The sequence below is a fragment of the Pan troglodytes genome, chromosome 10, assembly GCF_028858775.2.
Source record: "Pan troglodytes isolate AG18354 chromosome 10, NHGRI_mPanTro3-v2.0_pri, whole genome shotgun sequence".
NCBI lineage: Eukaryota > Metazoa > Chordata > Mammalia > Primates > Hominidae > Pan > Pan troglodytes.
This window is the reverse complement of record NC_072408.2, coordinates 38,945,269-38,958,599: the sequence shown is the minus strand read 5'-3', so window position 1 is coordinate 38,958,599 and position 13,331 is coordinate 38,945,269. Positions and strand designations below refer to the sequence as shown.

The 13,331-nt window shown below is 48.4% G+C and overlaps 1 protein-coding gene across 4 annotated transcripts in view; it reads right to left on the bottom strand.

The window, feature by feature from the left end:
• Positions 1 to 4,093, bottom strand: part of NEMP1 (nuclear envelope integral membrane protein 1) — a 30,411-nt gene extending 26,318 nt beyond the window's left edge. For 3 of the 4 annotated variants that reach the window (XM_054663147.2, XM_009425085.3, XM_063786491.1), the window contains exon 1: positions 3,733 to 3,909. In XM_054663147.2, the coding sequence (XP_054519122.1) occupies positions 3,733 to 3,859 (127 nt within the window). In that variant the 5' untranslated portion in view covers positions 3,860 to 3,909. Of the gene's footprint in view, positions 1 to 3,732 lie in introns of all 4 variants that reach the window. The other variant, XM_063786490.1, reaches the window with a different exon arrangement.
• Between the last annotated feature and the right edge of the window lie 9,238 nt (positions 4,094 to 13,331).

Here is a 13,331-nt window from a genome sequence, read left to right as displayed (position 1 = left end):
TCGGAGGATACTAAAAGATTTCAAGGTTGTTTCCTTCCAGCTGTTTTGTGTCACTTCAAATTTTAACAGCAGGCAATGATTACATGCAGTCCCTCTGATTTACCAAAACAGAAGATTCTCCTCTCAATTTGTATTTAATATCAGCTAATTCAAGGTTTAAAAGTGACCACTGTCCAGCCGGGCATGGTGGCTCACACCTGAAATCCCAGCACTTGGGGAGGCCAAGGCAGACGGATCACTTGAGGTCAGGAGTTCAAAACCAGCCTGGCCAACATGGTGAAACCCCGTCTCTACTACAAATACAAAAAAATCAGCTGGGCATGGTGGCGGGCGCCTGTAATCGCAGCTTCTTGGGAGGCTGAGGCAGAAGAATCACTTGAACCTGGGAGGGGAGACTGCAGTGAGCTGAGATCGCGCCTCTGCACTCCAGCCTGGGTGACAGAGCAAGACTACGTCTCAAAAAAATAAATAAGGGGCTGGGCGCGGTGGCTCACACCTGTAATCCCACCACTTTGGGAGGCCGAGGCAGGTGGATCACCAGGTCAGCAGATTGAAACCATCCTGGCTAACAAGGTGAAACCCCATCTCTACTAAAAGCACAAAAAAAATTAGCTGGGTATGGTGGCGGGCGCCTGTAGTCCCAGCTACTTGGGAGGCTGAGGCAGGAGAATGGCATGAATCCGGGAAGCGGAGCTTGCAGTGAGCCAAGATCACACCACTGCACTCCGGCCTGGGCGACAGAGCAAGACTCCATCTCAATATCAATAAATAAATAAATAAATAAATAAATAAATAAATAGTTGGGCCCAGGCGTGGTGGCTCACGCCTGTAGTCCCAGGACTTTGGGAGGCTGAGGCGGGCAGATCACTTGAGGTCAGGAGTTTGAGACCAGCCTGGCCAACATGGCGAAATCCCACTCTACTAAAAATACAAAAAAATTACCCGGGCATGGTGGCACACACCTGTAATCCCAGCACTTTGGGAGGCTGAGGCGGGCAGATCACTTGAGGTCAGGAGTTTGAGACCAGCCTGGCCAACATGGCAAAATCCCACTCTACTAAAAATACAAAAAAATTACCCGGGCATGGTGGCACACACCTGTAATCCCAACTACTCGGGAGGGTGAGGTAGGAGAATCGCTTGAACCTAGGTGGCCGAGATGGCACCACTGCACTCCAGCCTGGGCAACAGAGCAAGACTCCATCTCAAAAAAATAAACAAATAAATAAATAAAAATTTATAAACAAAGATGTTCACAAACTTACAACAATGAAAAACTAGAAATACCACAAATATCCAACCAACAGTACAAACCACCAATATCCAACCAAATGTTTAATCCACAACATTAATAATGATTTTTACCAGGCAGATGGCACGTGCCTGTAGTCCCAGCTACTTGGGGAGACCGAGGTGGGAAGTTACAGTGAGCTATGATTGTGCACTGCACTCTAGCCTGGGTGTCACAGCAAAACCACGTCACTAAAAAATAATAAATGAAGGCCAGGCATGGTGGCTCACGCCTGTAATCCCAGTACTTTGGTAGGCTGAGGCGGGCGGAACACCTGAGGTCAGGAGTTCGAGACCAACCTAGCCAACATGGTGAAACCCTATCTCTACTAAAAATACAAAATTAGCTGAGTGTGGCTGGGCGTGGTGGCTCACGCCTGTAATCCCAGCACTTTGGGAGGCTGAGGTGGGCAGATCACGAGGTCAGGAGTTTGAGACCAGCCTGGCCAAACCCCGTCTGTACAAAAAATACAAAAAGTTAGCCAGGCATGGTGGCATGCGCCTATAATCCCAGCTACTCGGGAGGCAGAGGGAGAAGTGCTTGAACTCTGGAGGCTGAGGTTGCAGTGAGCCTAGATAGTGCCATTGCACTCCAGCCTAGGCAACGAGGGCGAAACTCTGTCTCAAAAAAAAAAAATTAGCCGAGTGTGGTGGCACATGCCTGTAGTCCCAGCTACTTGGGAGGCTGAGATGGGAGAATGGCTTGAAACAGGAACCGAGATTGCACCACTGCACTCCAGCCTGGGCCGGACAGCAAGACTACATTCTGCGGGGCGGGGCGGGGGGTGGAGAAAAAAAATTAAATGAACATCTGCACATACATTGGAATGTAATACAAGTAAGACAACATTTATAAAGAATTTTAAGGCCGGGTGTGGAGGCTCATGCCTGTAATCCCAGCACTTTGGGAGGCCGAGGCGGGTGGATCACGAGGTCAGGAGATCAAGACCATCCTGGCTAACACGGTGAAACCCGGTCTCTACTAAAAATACAAAAAATTAGCCGGGCGTGGTGGTGGGCGCCTGTAGTCCCAGCTACTCGGGAGGCTGAGGCAGGAGAATGGCGTGAACCTGAGAGGCGGAGCTTGCAGTGAGCCGAGATCTGGCCACTGCACTCCAGCCTGGGCGAAAGAGGGAGACTCTGTTTAAAAAAAAAAAAAAAAAAAAAAATTAGCCGGGCGTGGTGGCGGGCAAGTGTAATCCCAGCTACTCAGGAGGCTGAGGCAGGAGAATCATTTAAACCCAGGAGGCGGAGGTTGCAGTGAGCTGAGATTGCACCACTGCACTCCAGCCTGGGCAACAAGAGCAAAACTCCATCTCAAACAAACAAACAAACAAAAAAAAACAAAAAAAAAAATTTAAATTACTTGGGAAAATTATTGTACTACAAAATCAAACGAGAAAACTATCTCTGGTAACGACTGGCAGCCTCCAGGGAAGAGAACTAGAGTACTAACTGGATACAAATTATCAATTCATAAAAAATTAAAAATATGTGGAAAAAGATCAGAAAAAAGTGTGCTAAAATAGATTGCTTCTGAATGGATTAACAGTGTGGTTTCTGCCTGCTTCTTTATACTTAATTGTGCCTTGCCAAATCATCTAAAATAAACATGCATTATTTTGGCCGGTCACGGTGGCTCATGCCTGTAATCCCAGCACTTTGGGAGGACCAAGGCGGATGGATCACGAGGTCAGGAGTTCGAGACCACCCTGGCCAACATAGTGAAACCCCATTTCTACTAAAAATACAAAAATTAGCCGGGCGCGGTGGCAGGTGCCTGTAATCCCAGCTACTCCGGAGGCTGAAGCAGGAGAATTGCTTGAACCCAGGAGGCGGAGGTTGCAGTGAGCGAGATCGCACCACTGCACTCCAGCCTGGGTGACAGAGCAAGACTCCATCTCGCGGGCCGGGGGCGGTAAGGAGTCAAGGTTTTACAAGAGCAGAAGATAGTAGAGATCACTGCATTTCTGTCAACTACATCCGTTCTGCCACCCGTGCCCTGCGTCCTGACAGAGCATACGCTCAGATGGTGTTTGCTGATTTGCCGAATGAATGAGATGGTCCCTTTCCCGCGGCTGCTCTGCCTGCCCAGAATGGTCCCCAGGTTTTCTCGCTTTTAACCAAGAAACTCGAGGCTTCTGCAACGAGACACAGCCCCCAGGACTGCTTCTCAACGAGTCTAGGCCTCCCTTCCTGTCTCCGCCAAAAGGCTTCAGGCTCCTCCCCACTCTGGAAGCTGCCCCAGCCCGCTGCAGGGCCCAGACCCTCAGTCCCGACGCCCACTAGCCTGCCAAGTTTCTTCCACCACACTACGCCGGCGGCCCTCGGTAGAGCCACCGCCCTTCTGCAGAGTAACGGCCCGCGCCCTCGGGACAATCCCTTTTCCAAAAATAACCCCCTCGGCACCTGCCCCCTTGGCAGCTGCTGCCCGGGCGGTACCTGTGCCGTAGACCAAGCAGCCGGAGAGGATCAAGAGTAGCCGCACTGTCCCACCGCCCCCGACTCCCGAGCCCCAGGGCCCGGGACCAACTGCCGGCGAGACCGCCACTTTCATTCCTCCCGCCATGGTTGCCTCAAGCCACCTCCTCCTCACGTGCCTTACCCCAGCAACTAACTCCGAACGGGCAACGACAGCAGCCTATCCTCTACGAAACCCGCCCCTATCAACCAATGGGATGGGCAGGGCTTCGAGCACCCAGCCCTCCAAGGGCCCTATGAGTCCCGCCCCTTAGCAACTGAAGAGAGAGGGCGGGAAAAGCAGCTTTCAGCCTATTGGAAAATGGGTTCTCACCCTAGCAGTGGCGACAGGAAGATCCCACCCCGCTAACAACATGCTTCCGTCTTCAGTTTATTTACAACTGGTGTGATTGATGGTAAGCTTAACCAATAGAAAATCGGAATGGGAGAGGCCTCCTTGACCAAACTCGGTATTTCCATAGAAGCTGTCTGAAGTTCCTTCCGTTTTCTTTCGGTTACTTTTTATCACGACCTTTCTGTTATGAGACGCCTACAATTGAGATCGCTTTATGAGTAGGACCCTGATAGGACGATTTTTAAAGTCGACTGACAAAAGTGTGGTTCTCCAAAGTCCTAAAGGATTTAAAATAGAAGTCACAAAAAAGTGTGTGTCAATATTTTATAAGCATAAACATTAGCTTTTAAAAATGTATTCATAGGATTTTTATTTTTGGAAGTAAAATTAATGTTAGGATTAAGAAAGATTCATTTATTCCTCTTATCGTCTTGTGAGACAAATATAATTCTCTCCATTTAAGAAGCCAAAGCCAAGACAGCCACAGGAACCTGCCCAAGATTTCATAGTTCATCTGGTCTGTGATCCCAACCTAAATCCTACTGACTCCAAAGCCGGAGTTATTTATATGGATTAGCTGCTTCCCATTCAATGATTTAACACAGGGCCCAGCAGAGATCCAGGTGTTCAGAAACTGTTAGTAGAAATTGAAACTTTTTTTTAAGAGGATCTGATGGTGATGGGTAGGAAAACTACAGATGATAGAGCCAAATGAATTGAGGAATTCAAGGAAGGGGGCATCTCCTGGGGAAGGTTCAAGCTTTCAAAACAAGAATTTTTTTTTTTTAATGTTTTTAGAGACAGGGTCATTCTCTGACACCCAAGCTGGAGTGCGACAGCACCATCACAGCTCAGTGTAACCTTGAATTCCTGGACTTAAACCATCTTCCCACCTCAGCTTCCTAGATAGGTTGGGCTACAGGGATGCACCACCATGCCCGGCTATTTGTTTGTTTCATTGTTGTTGTTGTTGTTGTTGTTGTTATTGAGACAAGGTGTCCTTCTGTAACCCTCCTGGAATGCAGTGGTGTAACCACAGCTCACTGCAGCCTCGAACTCCCAGGATCAAATGATCCTCCCACTTCAATCTCCCAAGTAGCTGGGACTACAGGCATGAGCCACTATGTCTGGCTTAATTTTTTTAAATTACTTTTTGTAGAGACAATATCTTGCTATGTTGCCCAGGCTGACCTCAAACTCCTGGCCTCAAGTGATTATCCCACCTTGGCCTCCCAAATTACTGAAATTACAGGAGTAAGCTACTGCACCTGGTCTAAAACAAGGAACTTTTTAAAAGTCAAAATGGGCCGGGCATGGTGGCTCAGGTCTGTAATCCTAACACTTTGGGAGGCCGAGGCGGGTGGATCAACTGAGGTCAGGAGTTCGACACCAGCCTGGCCAACATGGCAAAACCCCGTCTCTACTAAAAATACAAAAATTAGCCAGGCATGGTGGTAGGTGGCTGTAAGCCCAGCTACTCAGGAGGCTGAGGCAGGAGAATCCCTTGAACCCAGGAGGCGGAGGCTGCAGTGAGCCAAGATCGCCCCATTGCACTCCAGACTAGGTGACAGAACAAGACTCTGTCTCAAAAGAGAAAAAAAAAAAAAAGTCAAAATGGGCTGGGCGTGGTGGCTCATGCCTGTAATCCCAGCACTTTTGGGAGGTTGAGGTGGGAGGATCACTTGAGGCCAGAAGTTCGAGACCAGCCTGGCCAACACAGCAAAACCCTATCTCTAATAAAAATACAAAAATTAGCCCAGCATGGTGGCGGGTTCCTGTAATCCCAGCTACTTAGGAGTCTGAGACAGAAGAATTGCTTGAGCCCAGGAGGCAGAGGTTGCAGTGAGCCGAGATCTTGCCACTTCACTCCAGCCTGGGCGACAGAGCGAGCCTCTCTTGTCTCAAAAAAAAAAAAATAAAGTCAAAATGGAGCTGAGCTATGGGCAAGAGAAGAAATTTCATTCGCAGAAGGAAAAGTCTAGGCCAACAGTGCTGATATGGTCATCCTGTATTTCACACACACACTCCCTCAGCTGACCTAGGGAAGTCAGCATCAATCATGTTGATACTATGTACCCTTGATAACATGAGATGAAAATGGCATTTTAACTCTGTGGTTTTCCTTCCCAAAACCCATAACACCACTCTAATCTTGAGAAAAACATTAGACAAATTCCAATAGAGGCATCCTACAAAATACCTGACCAGTACTCCTCAAAGCTGTCAAAGTCATCCAAACATCATTATGGGTTTTTTTGTTTTTGTTTTTTGAGACAGTTTCACTCTTGTTGAGCAGGCTGGAGTGCAATGGCACAAACTTGGCTCACCGCAACCTCCCCCTCCCAGGTTCAAGCGATTCTCCTGCCTCAGCCTCCCAAGTAGCTGGGATTACAGGTGTGTGCCACCCCGCCCAGCTAATTTCATATTTTTAGTAGAGATGGGGTTTCTCCATGTTGGTCAAGCTGGTCTTGAACTCCCGACCTCAGGTGATTTGCCCGCCTCGGCCACCCGAAGTGCTGGGATTACAGGCATGAGCCACCATGCCCAGCCCATTATGTTTTTGAGAACTAAACATAATGTGGTGGTCTAGATGGGATCCTGGAACAGAAAAACACATTAGTTTAAAAAAATGAGGCCGGGCACGGTGGCTCATGCCTGTAATCCCAGCACTTTCGGAGGCTGAGGCGGGCGGATCATGAGGTCAGGAGATGGAGACCATCCTGGCTAACATGGTGAAACCCCGTCTCTACTAAAAATAAAAAAAATTAGTCGGGCGTGGTGGCAGGTACCTGTAGTCCCAGCTACTCAGGAGGCTGAGGCAGGAGAGTGGTGTGAACCTGGGAGGCGGAACTTGCAGTGAGCTGAGATCGCTCCACTGCACTCCAGCCTGGGCGACAGAGCAAGACTCCGTCTCAAAAAATAACAAAACAAAAAAAAACACGGAGGCTGAGCATGGTGGCTCACGCCTGTAATCCCAGCACTTTGGGAGGCCAAGGCGGGCGAATCACGAGATCAGGAGTTCAAGACCAGCCTGGCCACCATAGTGAAACCCCGTCTCTACTAAAAATACAAAAATTAGCTGGGCGTATGGCGGGCACCTGTAAACCCAGCTACTCGGGAGGCTGAGGCAGGAGAATCACTTGAACCTGGGAGGCGGAGGTTGAAGCAGTGAGCCAAGATCAGTGCCACTGCACTCCAGCCCGGTGACAGAGTAAGACTCAGTCTAAACAACAACAACAACAAAAACTCAAAGGAAATCTGAATAAACTGTAGACTTTAGTTAATAATAATGTTTCAATACTGTTTCATTAATGGTGCCAAATGTACCATACTAATGTCAGATAATAATTGGGGAAATTGAATGTAGGGTATATAGGAATTCACCATATTATCTTTTCAATTTTTCTGTACATGTAATGTTTCTAAAAATAAAGTTGGCTAGCCTCAGTGGTTCACACCTGTGATCCCAGCACTTTAGGAGACCGGGTCTGAGGATGGCTTGAGCCCAGGAATTCAAGACCAGCCTGGGCAACATAGTAGGACTCTGTCTTTACAAAAATACAAAAATTAGCCAAGTGTGTTGGCACGTGCCTGTAGTCCCAGCTGCTCAGGAGGCTGAGATGGGACGATCACTTGAGTCTGGGAGGTTGAGCCTGCAGTGAGCCATGATCGTGCCTCTGCACTCCACCCTGGGTGACAGAGTAAGACCTTGTTGCTAAAAAAATGAATAAATTGGGCAGGTGCAGTGGCTCATGCCTGTAATCCCAATGTCTTGGGAGGCCGAGGCAGGTGGATCACTTGAGCCTAGGAGTTTGAGACCAGCCTGGGCAACATAGTGAAACCCCGTCTCTACAAAGAATACAAAAAAAAAAAAAAAAAAATTAGCCAGGTGTGGCATGCACCTGTGGTCCCAGCTACTTGGGAGGTTGACGTGGGAGAATCACCTGAGCCTGGGAAGTCAAGACTGCAATGAGCTGTCATTGCACCACTGTGCAGCCTAGGTGACAGAGTGAGACCCTGTCTCAAAATAAATAAATAAAATAAAATAAAGTCTACTAATATATATGTGTAGATATGCATATGTATTTTTTTATGTGTAGGTATATATACACATATATATACACATACTTCATTTTTTTTACCAGGCCCCATTCTCACCATTCAGAGCTTGCTCTTTGGTTTTCACTAAAGCAAATCCAGGGGAACTAATTTCAGAAGATCACTGACCACTGACTATTAAAATATATAAATGAAGTGTATGGTAATGAGACTGGCTGTCCATAAACACATTACAACTTATCATCCAAATGAGGGCTGTCATTTCAAGATAGTCATTCAAGAAGCTTTTAGCTTTGTTTTAATGAGGACACTGCTCAAAACAACAAGAATCTCCTTCAGAGTCTATAACACACAATGCAATGAATATTCATTATCTGCAGGTGGATTGGATTTATGCAAATAGCCAAAAGAACTCAGGCCAACACTGATGAGTAAATGGGGTGGGAAATCTGGATGGTTAATGTGTTTCAAAATTTTTTGGATTTTTGAAAGATAGTATGGTGCATATACAAAATATAAAGCAACAATCCCAATGCATCAGGACAGCACCCAGTAATCAAACAAATTAATATTTCTGGAATGACACATATGATTTCATACTGTGGTAAGTGAAAGATGGAAAAGTGAAAACTATAAATAACCTTATGTAAGTTTAGGTCAGGTTCTGCCACAAAATAAATTCAGTTCAGATTAGGTTTTATTGTCAAATATGTTATGAAAAAGATTTTGTTTTTGTTTTTGAGACGGAGTTTTGCTTTTATCGCCCAGGCCAGAGTGCAATGGCGTGATCTCGGCTTGCTGCAACTTCTGCTTCCCAGGTTCAAGCGATTCTCATGCCTCCACCTCCCGAGTAGCTGGGATTACAGGCGCCCGCCACCACGCCCAGTTAATTTTTGTTTTCTTCTGTTTTGTTTTGTTTTGAGACCGAGTCTCACTCTGTCACCCAGGCTGGAGTGCGATGGCGCGATATCAGCTCACTGCAACTTCTGCTTCCCAGGTTCAAGCGATTCTCGTGCCTCCACCTCCCGAGTAGCTGGGATTACAGGCATGCGCCACCACGCCCAGGTAATTTTTGTATTTTTAGTAGAGACGGGGTTTCGCTATGTTGGCCGGCTTGTCTTGGACTCCTGACCTCAGGTGATCCACCGACCTCAGGTGATCCACCCACCTCAGCCTCCCAAAGTGCTGAGATTAAGGGCATAAACCACAGTACCCGGTCAAGCTTTTGGTTTTCATAATTTTTTTAAATTTAGGAATTGTGGATAAAGGATTTGCAGGCCACGAATATTTGATGAAGGCGATTCCAGAGTTTTGAGAAGGAACACTCCATTCCACATACTCAGTCACCCAAGCTAGGAGCCTGAGAGTCACCCTAAACCCTCATTCTCTCCTCTCAACCCCTCAGCCAATCAATCAAGTCCTGTCGATCTTATTTTCTATCTTTTGAATCTGTTCTTTCCCCCCATGCCAGTGCCTTGCCATCTTTCAACTGAGAGGGTCCTTCAGTATTTTTCAAGCTGACCTTCCTACTGTTTTTGCAGCCATAAATCCCTCCTCCACTCTGCTCCTAAGTGCAGATCTGACCATGCCATGAGTCTTTGTTTCCAGAGTCTTTATGGTTCCAGTAACACCACAGGATGAAGTCCAACATCCTTAGTATGATCTAAAACTCAGATGCAAAGACACAAATAACTATAATAATGTTATTCAATGTTTGTCACCAATCTGTAATGAAACAATTTCAGAAATTAAGTGTAAGCATTTAGAAAGTTTTATAGGAATTTGACAGAGAAATTTTATATTTATTGAATCTAACAAAATGGTAGTTTATTTTGTTTTTTGAATAATTCATTTTTAGTGCATTCTATAAAAGTAGTGGACAATAATAGATTGGAAATGTTTTAAAAATTGGTCCTTAACCATACTTTGAAAAGCACTGGTCCAAAATATTTTTAATGTAATGTACCTGTACACCTCCCTAGGCTCGTTTCTAACCACCTCCACCCACCACCCAGCAATAATGAACAACCTTTTATAGTTTCTGAAACATATCACTCTGTTTCATACCTCCACCTCCATGGAAATGCACTTTCTGGCCTCTCTGACTTGACTTCCCTTCCTCCTAGAATTTTTGTTTTTGTTTTTGTTTTTTGTTTTTGAGACTCACTTTTTGCTCTGTGGTGCAGGGATGCAGTGGCGCCATCAAGGCTCACTGCAGCCTTCAACTTCTGGGCTCAAATGTTCCTCCCACCTCAGCCTCCTAAAGTGCTATGATTACAGGTGTGAGCCACCGCCCTGGCCACTCCTGGAAATCTCATACTGACTGCATCATCACCTCCTTTGGATGCCTGTCTAAACCAAGGCCCCTCACAACTCCAAGCAGAACAGATCACTCACCCTCTTATACTTCTGTCATTGTTGTACCCATATTATTGCACTATGTTGTAATTATTCGTTTATAGGTCTATTTCCCCTATTAGTCTGTGAGTTCCTTAAAGGCAGTGGTTAGGATTATCTGTCTTTCAGGAGTGAAACATTTCTTATAAAATAACTAACTTGAAGGACAACATTCCTTAGATGATAAATTCTGGCATGTTACTGAAAGAGAAAAAAGGGATCATTACTTTATACTTTTCTATTACCAGCCAGGACTTTAGCCTACTACCTTTAGCATCTGAGTGTGAATTAATTTACCAGAATGGTGGACATTTTAGAAGGCCAAGGAGCCAGACTGTGGGACTCACTGGAAACTTCACAAGTGAAAGAGATATGGAAAACAAATGTCTTCACTTAAACAGTTTTGCCCAGGCTCAGCCCCTTTGGGAGTAAAATCTGTGTCATGTGCCCTTTCAAAGTTGCACAGGCCTGTGAATAGGATCAGTTTATTCATTTCAGAGGGTCCACCAGATAACAGGCCTATCCTGGAGAGGTCCTGGATTTCGGCTGAAACAAGCAACTATAATTGGAAATGTGTACAAAGAGCAATGAGGAGGCCACCGAGGGGTGGGAGGAATTAATTCTGCCTGGAGGAGTGGAAGGGGTCCAGGAAGGAGAGGGTGAGCCAAACCTTGCTGAGTGAGTCGGATCTGGCCCAGTGGAGACGTTGGGGGAGGAGTGAGCAGAGCAATCTGCTAGATGAAAATCTACACGTGCGCGTAGGGACGACAGTCTCTGCACTCCTTTTCCGCCCACTTTCCTCCCTTTCCTCGCAATCGTTTCCCCTTTTCTTGGAAAACTAGGACTGAGGATACTGTTTCCCTTCACGGAGGAGACCAGTACAGATAAAGGAATATTAATCCTTTTTATCACGAGATCAGTTCCTCTGGTCTGTCTTTGAGAGCACTGGGGATGGGGGGAGCAGGTGAGTCAGGCAAAGAAGTGGTCCTTCTTTGAGTGAGCCAAGGGGACACAGGGGAGAACAGGTCCCATGCAGGAAACAAATGAAAATTTTTGTATTTGTCCCCACTCCCCCCCCCCCCCCCCACACCTGTCTCTTTGTTTTTCTATAGTTTCCCATGGTCTCCGTCTTTGTCTTTGCCTCTTTCCCTTTGCTACAGGCTGGAAATTCCTTGTTCTCAACGGAAGGGAGTAGGAGGGGAGTTGGGGGTGGCAGGAGTGGGCGGGAAGAACAGACATCTCGGCAGCTCTGGCTGCGGGCTGCGGGGGCGCTCTGGGCCTCTGGCGGGCCCTGACAAGTCAATGATTTTTTAAATAGGGGCTCATACACAAACCTAGAGAGAGAGAGGAACACAGATATACAAGTGGATATAAAGAAACATATAAATACATAATCTCGGGTACAGAGACACAAACTGGCAGTAGCGTCTTAAATATGCTTAGCATTCTACAATTTAGAGAGTCTTCCTGTACATTCTCTCATCCGAATCTCACGACAATCTTGAGAAACAAGGGCACAAAGACACAAACACCCGGTAGTTTCACTCTCACACACGGGTTCGCACCCGGACCCCCGCTGGCTCCCCTAGGGGAGTGGGCAGGCCCCTTCTGCGGAATTTCTCTTCCCTCGTCCCTCTCTGGCCGAGCACCCCCTCTCCCAGGACCCGGGAGCGGAGAGCTCAAAATCGGCTCCTCCCTCCCCCTCTTTCCCGGATCAGGACCGGGACCCGGGCGCCCCGCGCCCAGTAGGTTGCCGCTCACTTGCTCACGCCCTACTCCGCCTCCTCCTTGGGCGGGCGTCTCCCTCCAGATCCTAAGGCTCAGCGCCGCCCCAAGGGGGCCGGGGTGGGAGGGAGGGGGGCGCCTCGAGCAGAGGCTGCGTGGGCGGAGGATGTGCGTCACGGGGAGCGTGGGCTGGGGGAGGGAGGGGGCACGTGGAAACCCGGGGCCAGCGGCTGGCAGCCCGGGATCCAAAATAACCTGAGGTGGGGGGGGAGGGGTCGCCCACACCCCGTACGGGGTCGGGAGCGTCCCCAGGGGAGCCCGTCTAGCCGCACCCTCCAGTTGCGGGGCGGGGGACTGGGAGACGGGACTCTGCTCGTTCCCACCACCCCCACTGTGTTTGGCGCTTAATAGGTTGGAGAAGAGGACCTGAGCAACTGAAATCCTCCCACCAACAACGCGCTCCTTCTCCCCGGAACCCACAAGGCGGAAAGGTCTCCTCGCTAGGCCACATTGTAAAACCAGCCCCGGTCCACGGCCTCCACGCCCCGCCATGCCCCACCCCAGCCCCTCAGAAGTGCGGACAGAGAGGCGGGGCGGGGCTGAGGTTTCGGACTAGGGGAAACCTCACCTGTGGCCAGTCCGCTCGCTTTCCCCGGCCCCCACCCCCCCCCTTTCCCTGGGGCTTAGAGTCTATGGGCCGGGCCCTTAGAGCCCCCGCCTCCCCCAACAGCCCTCCCAGCCGTGGGCGGGAGTGCAATGCGAACCAGATGGGGCTAGGAGAAACCAAAGGGGGAGACGGTGGTGGGTTGCAGAGGCGGGGGCTAAGCTCCTTCAAGGCGCTCCTCCTTCCAGCTCCGCCGCAGGAAGTCACGTCGTAGGCTCCCGACCTCTTACTCATCTTCCACTAGACTCTCGGGCGAGGTCCCTAATAGACGGCCCCAGGAAGGGTATCGTCTTTGTCACAGCCTTGCCACACAAAATTCCCAAGCAGGGCCTCATCCTCAGCAAACAGAGGACAAGTGGAGGAATCCCTGCCTGACCTACG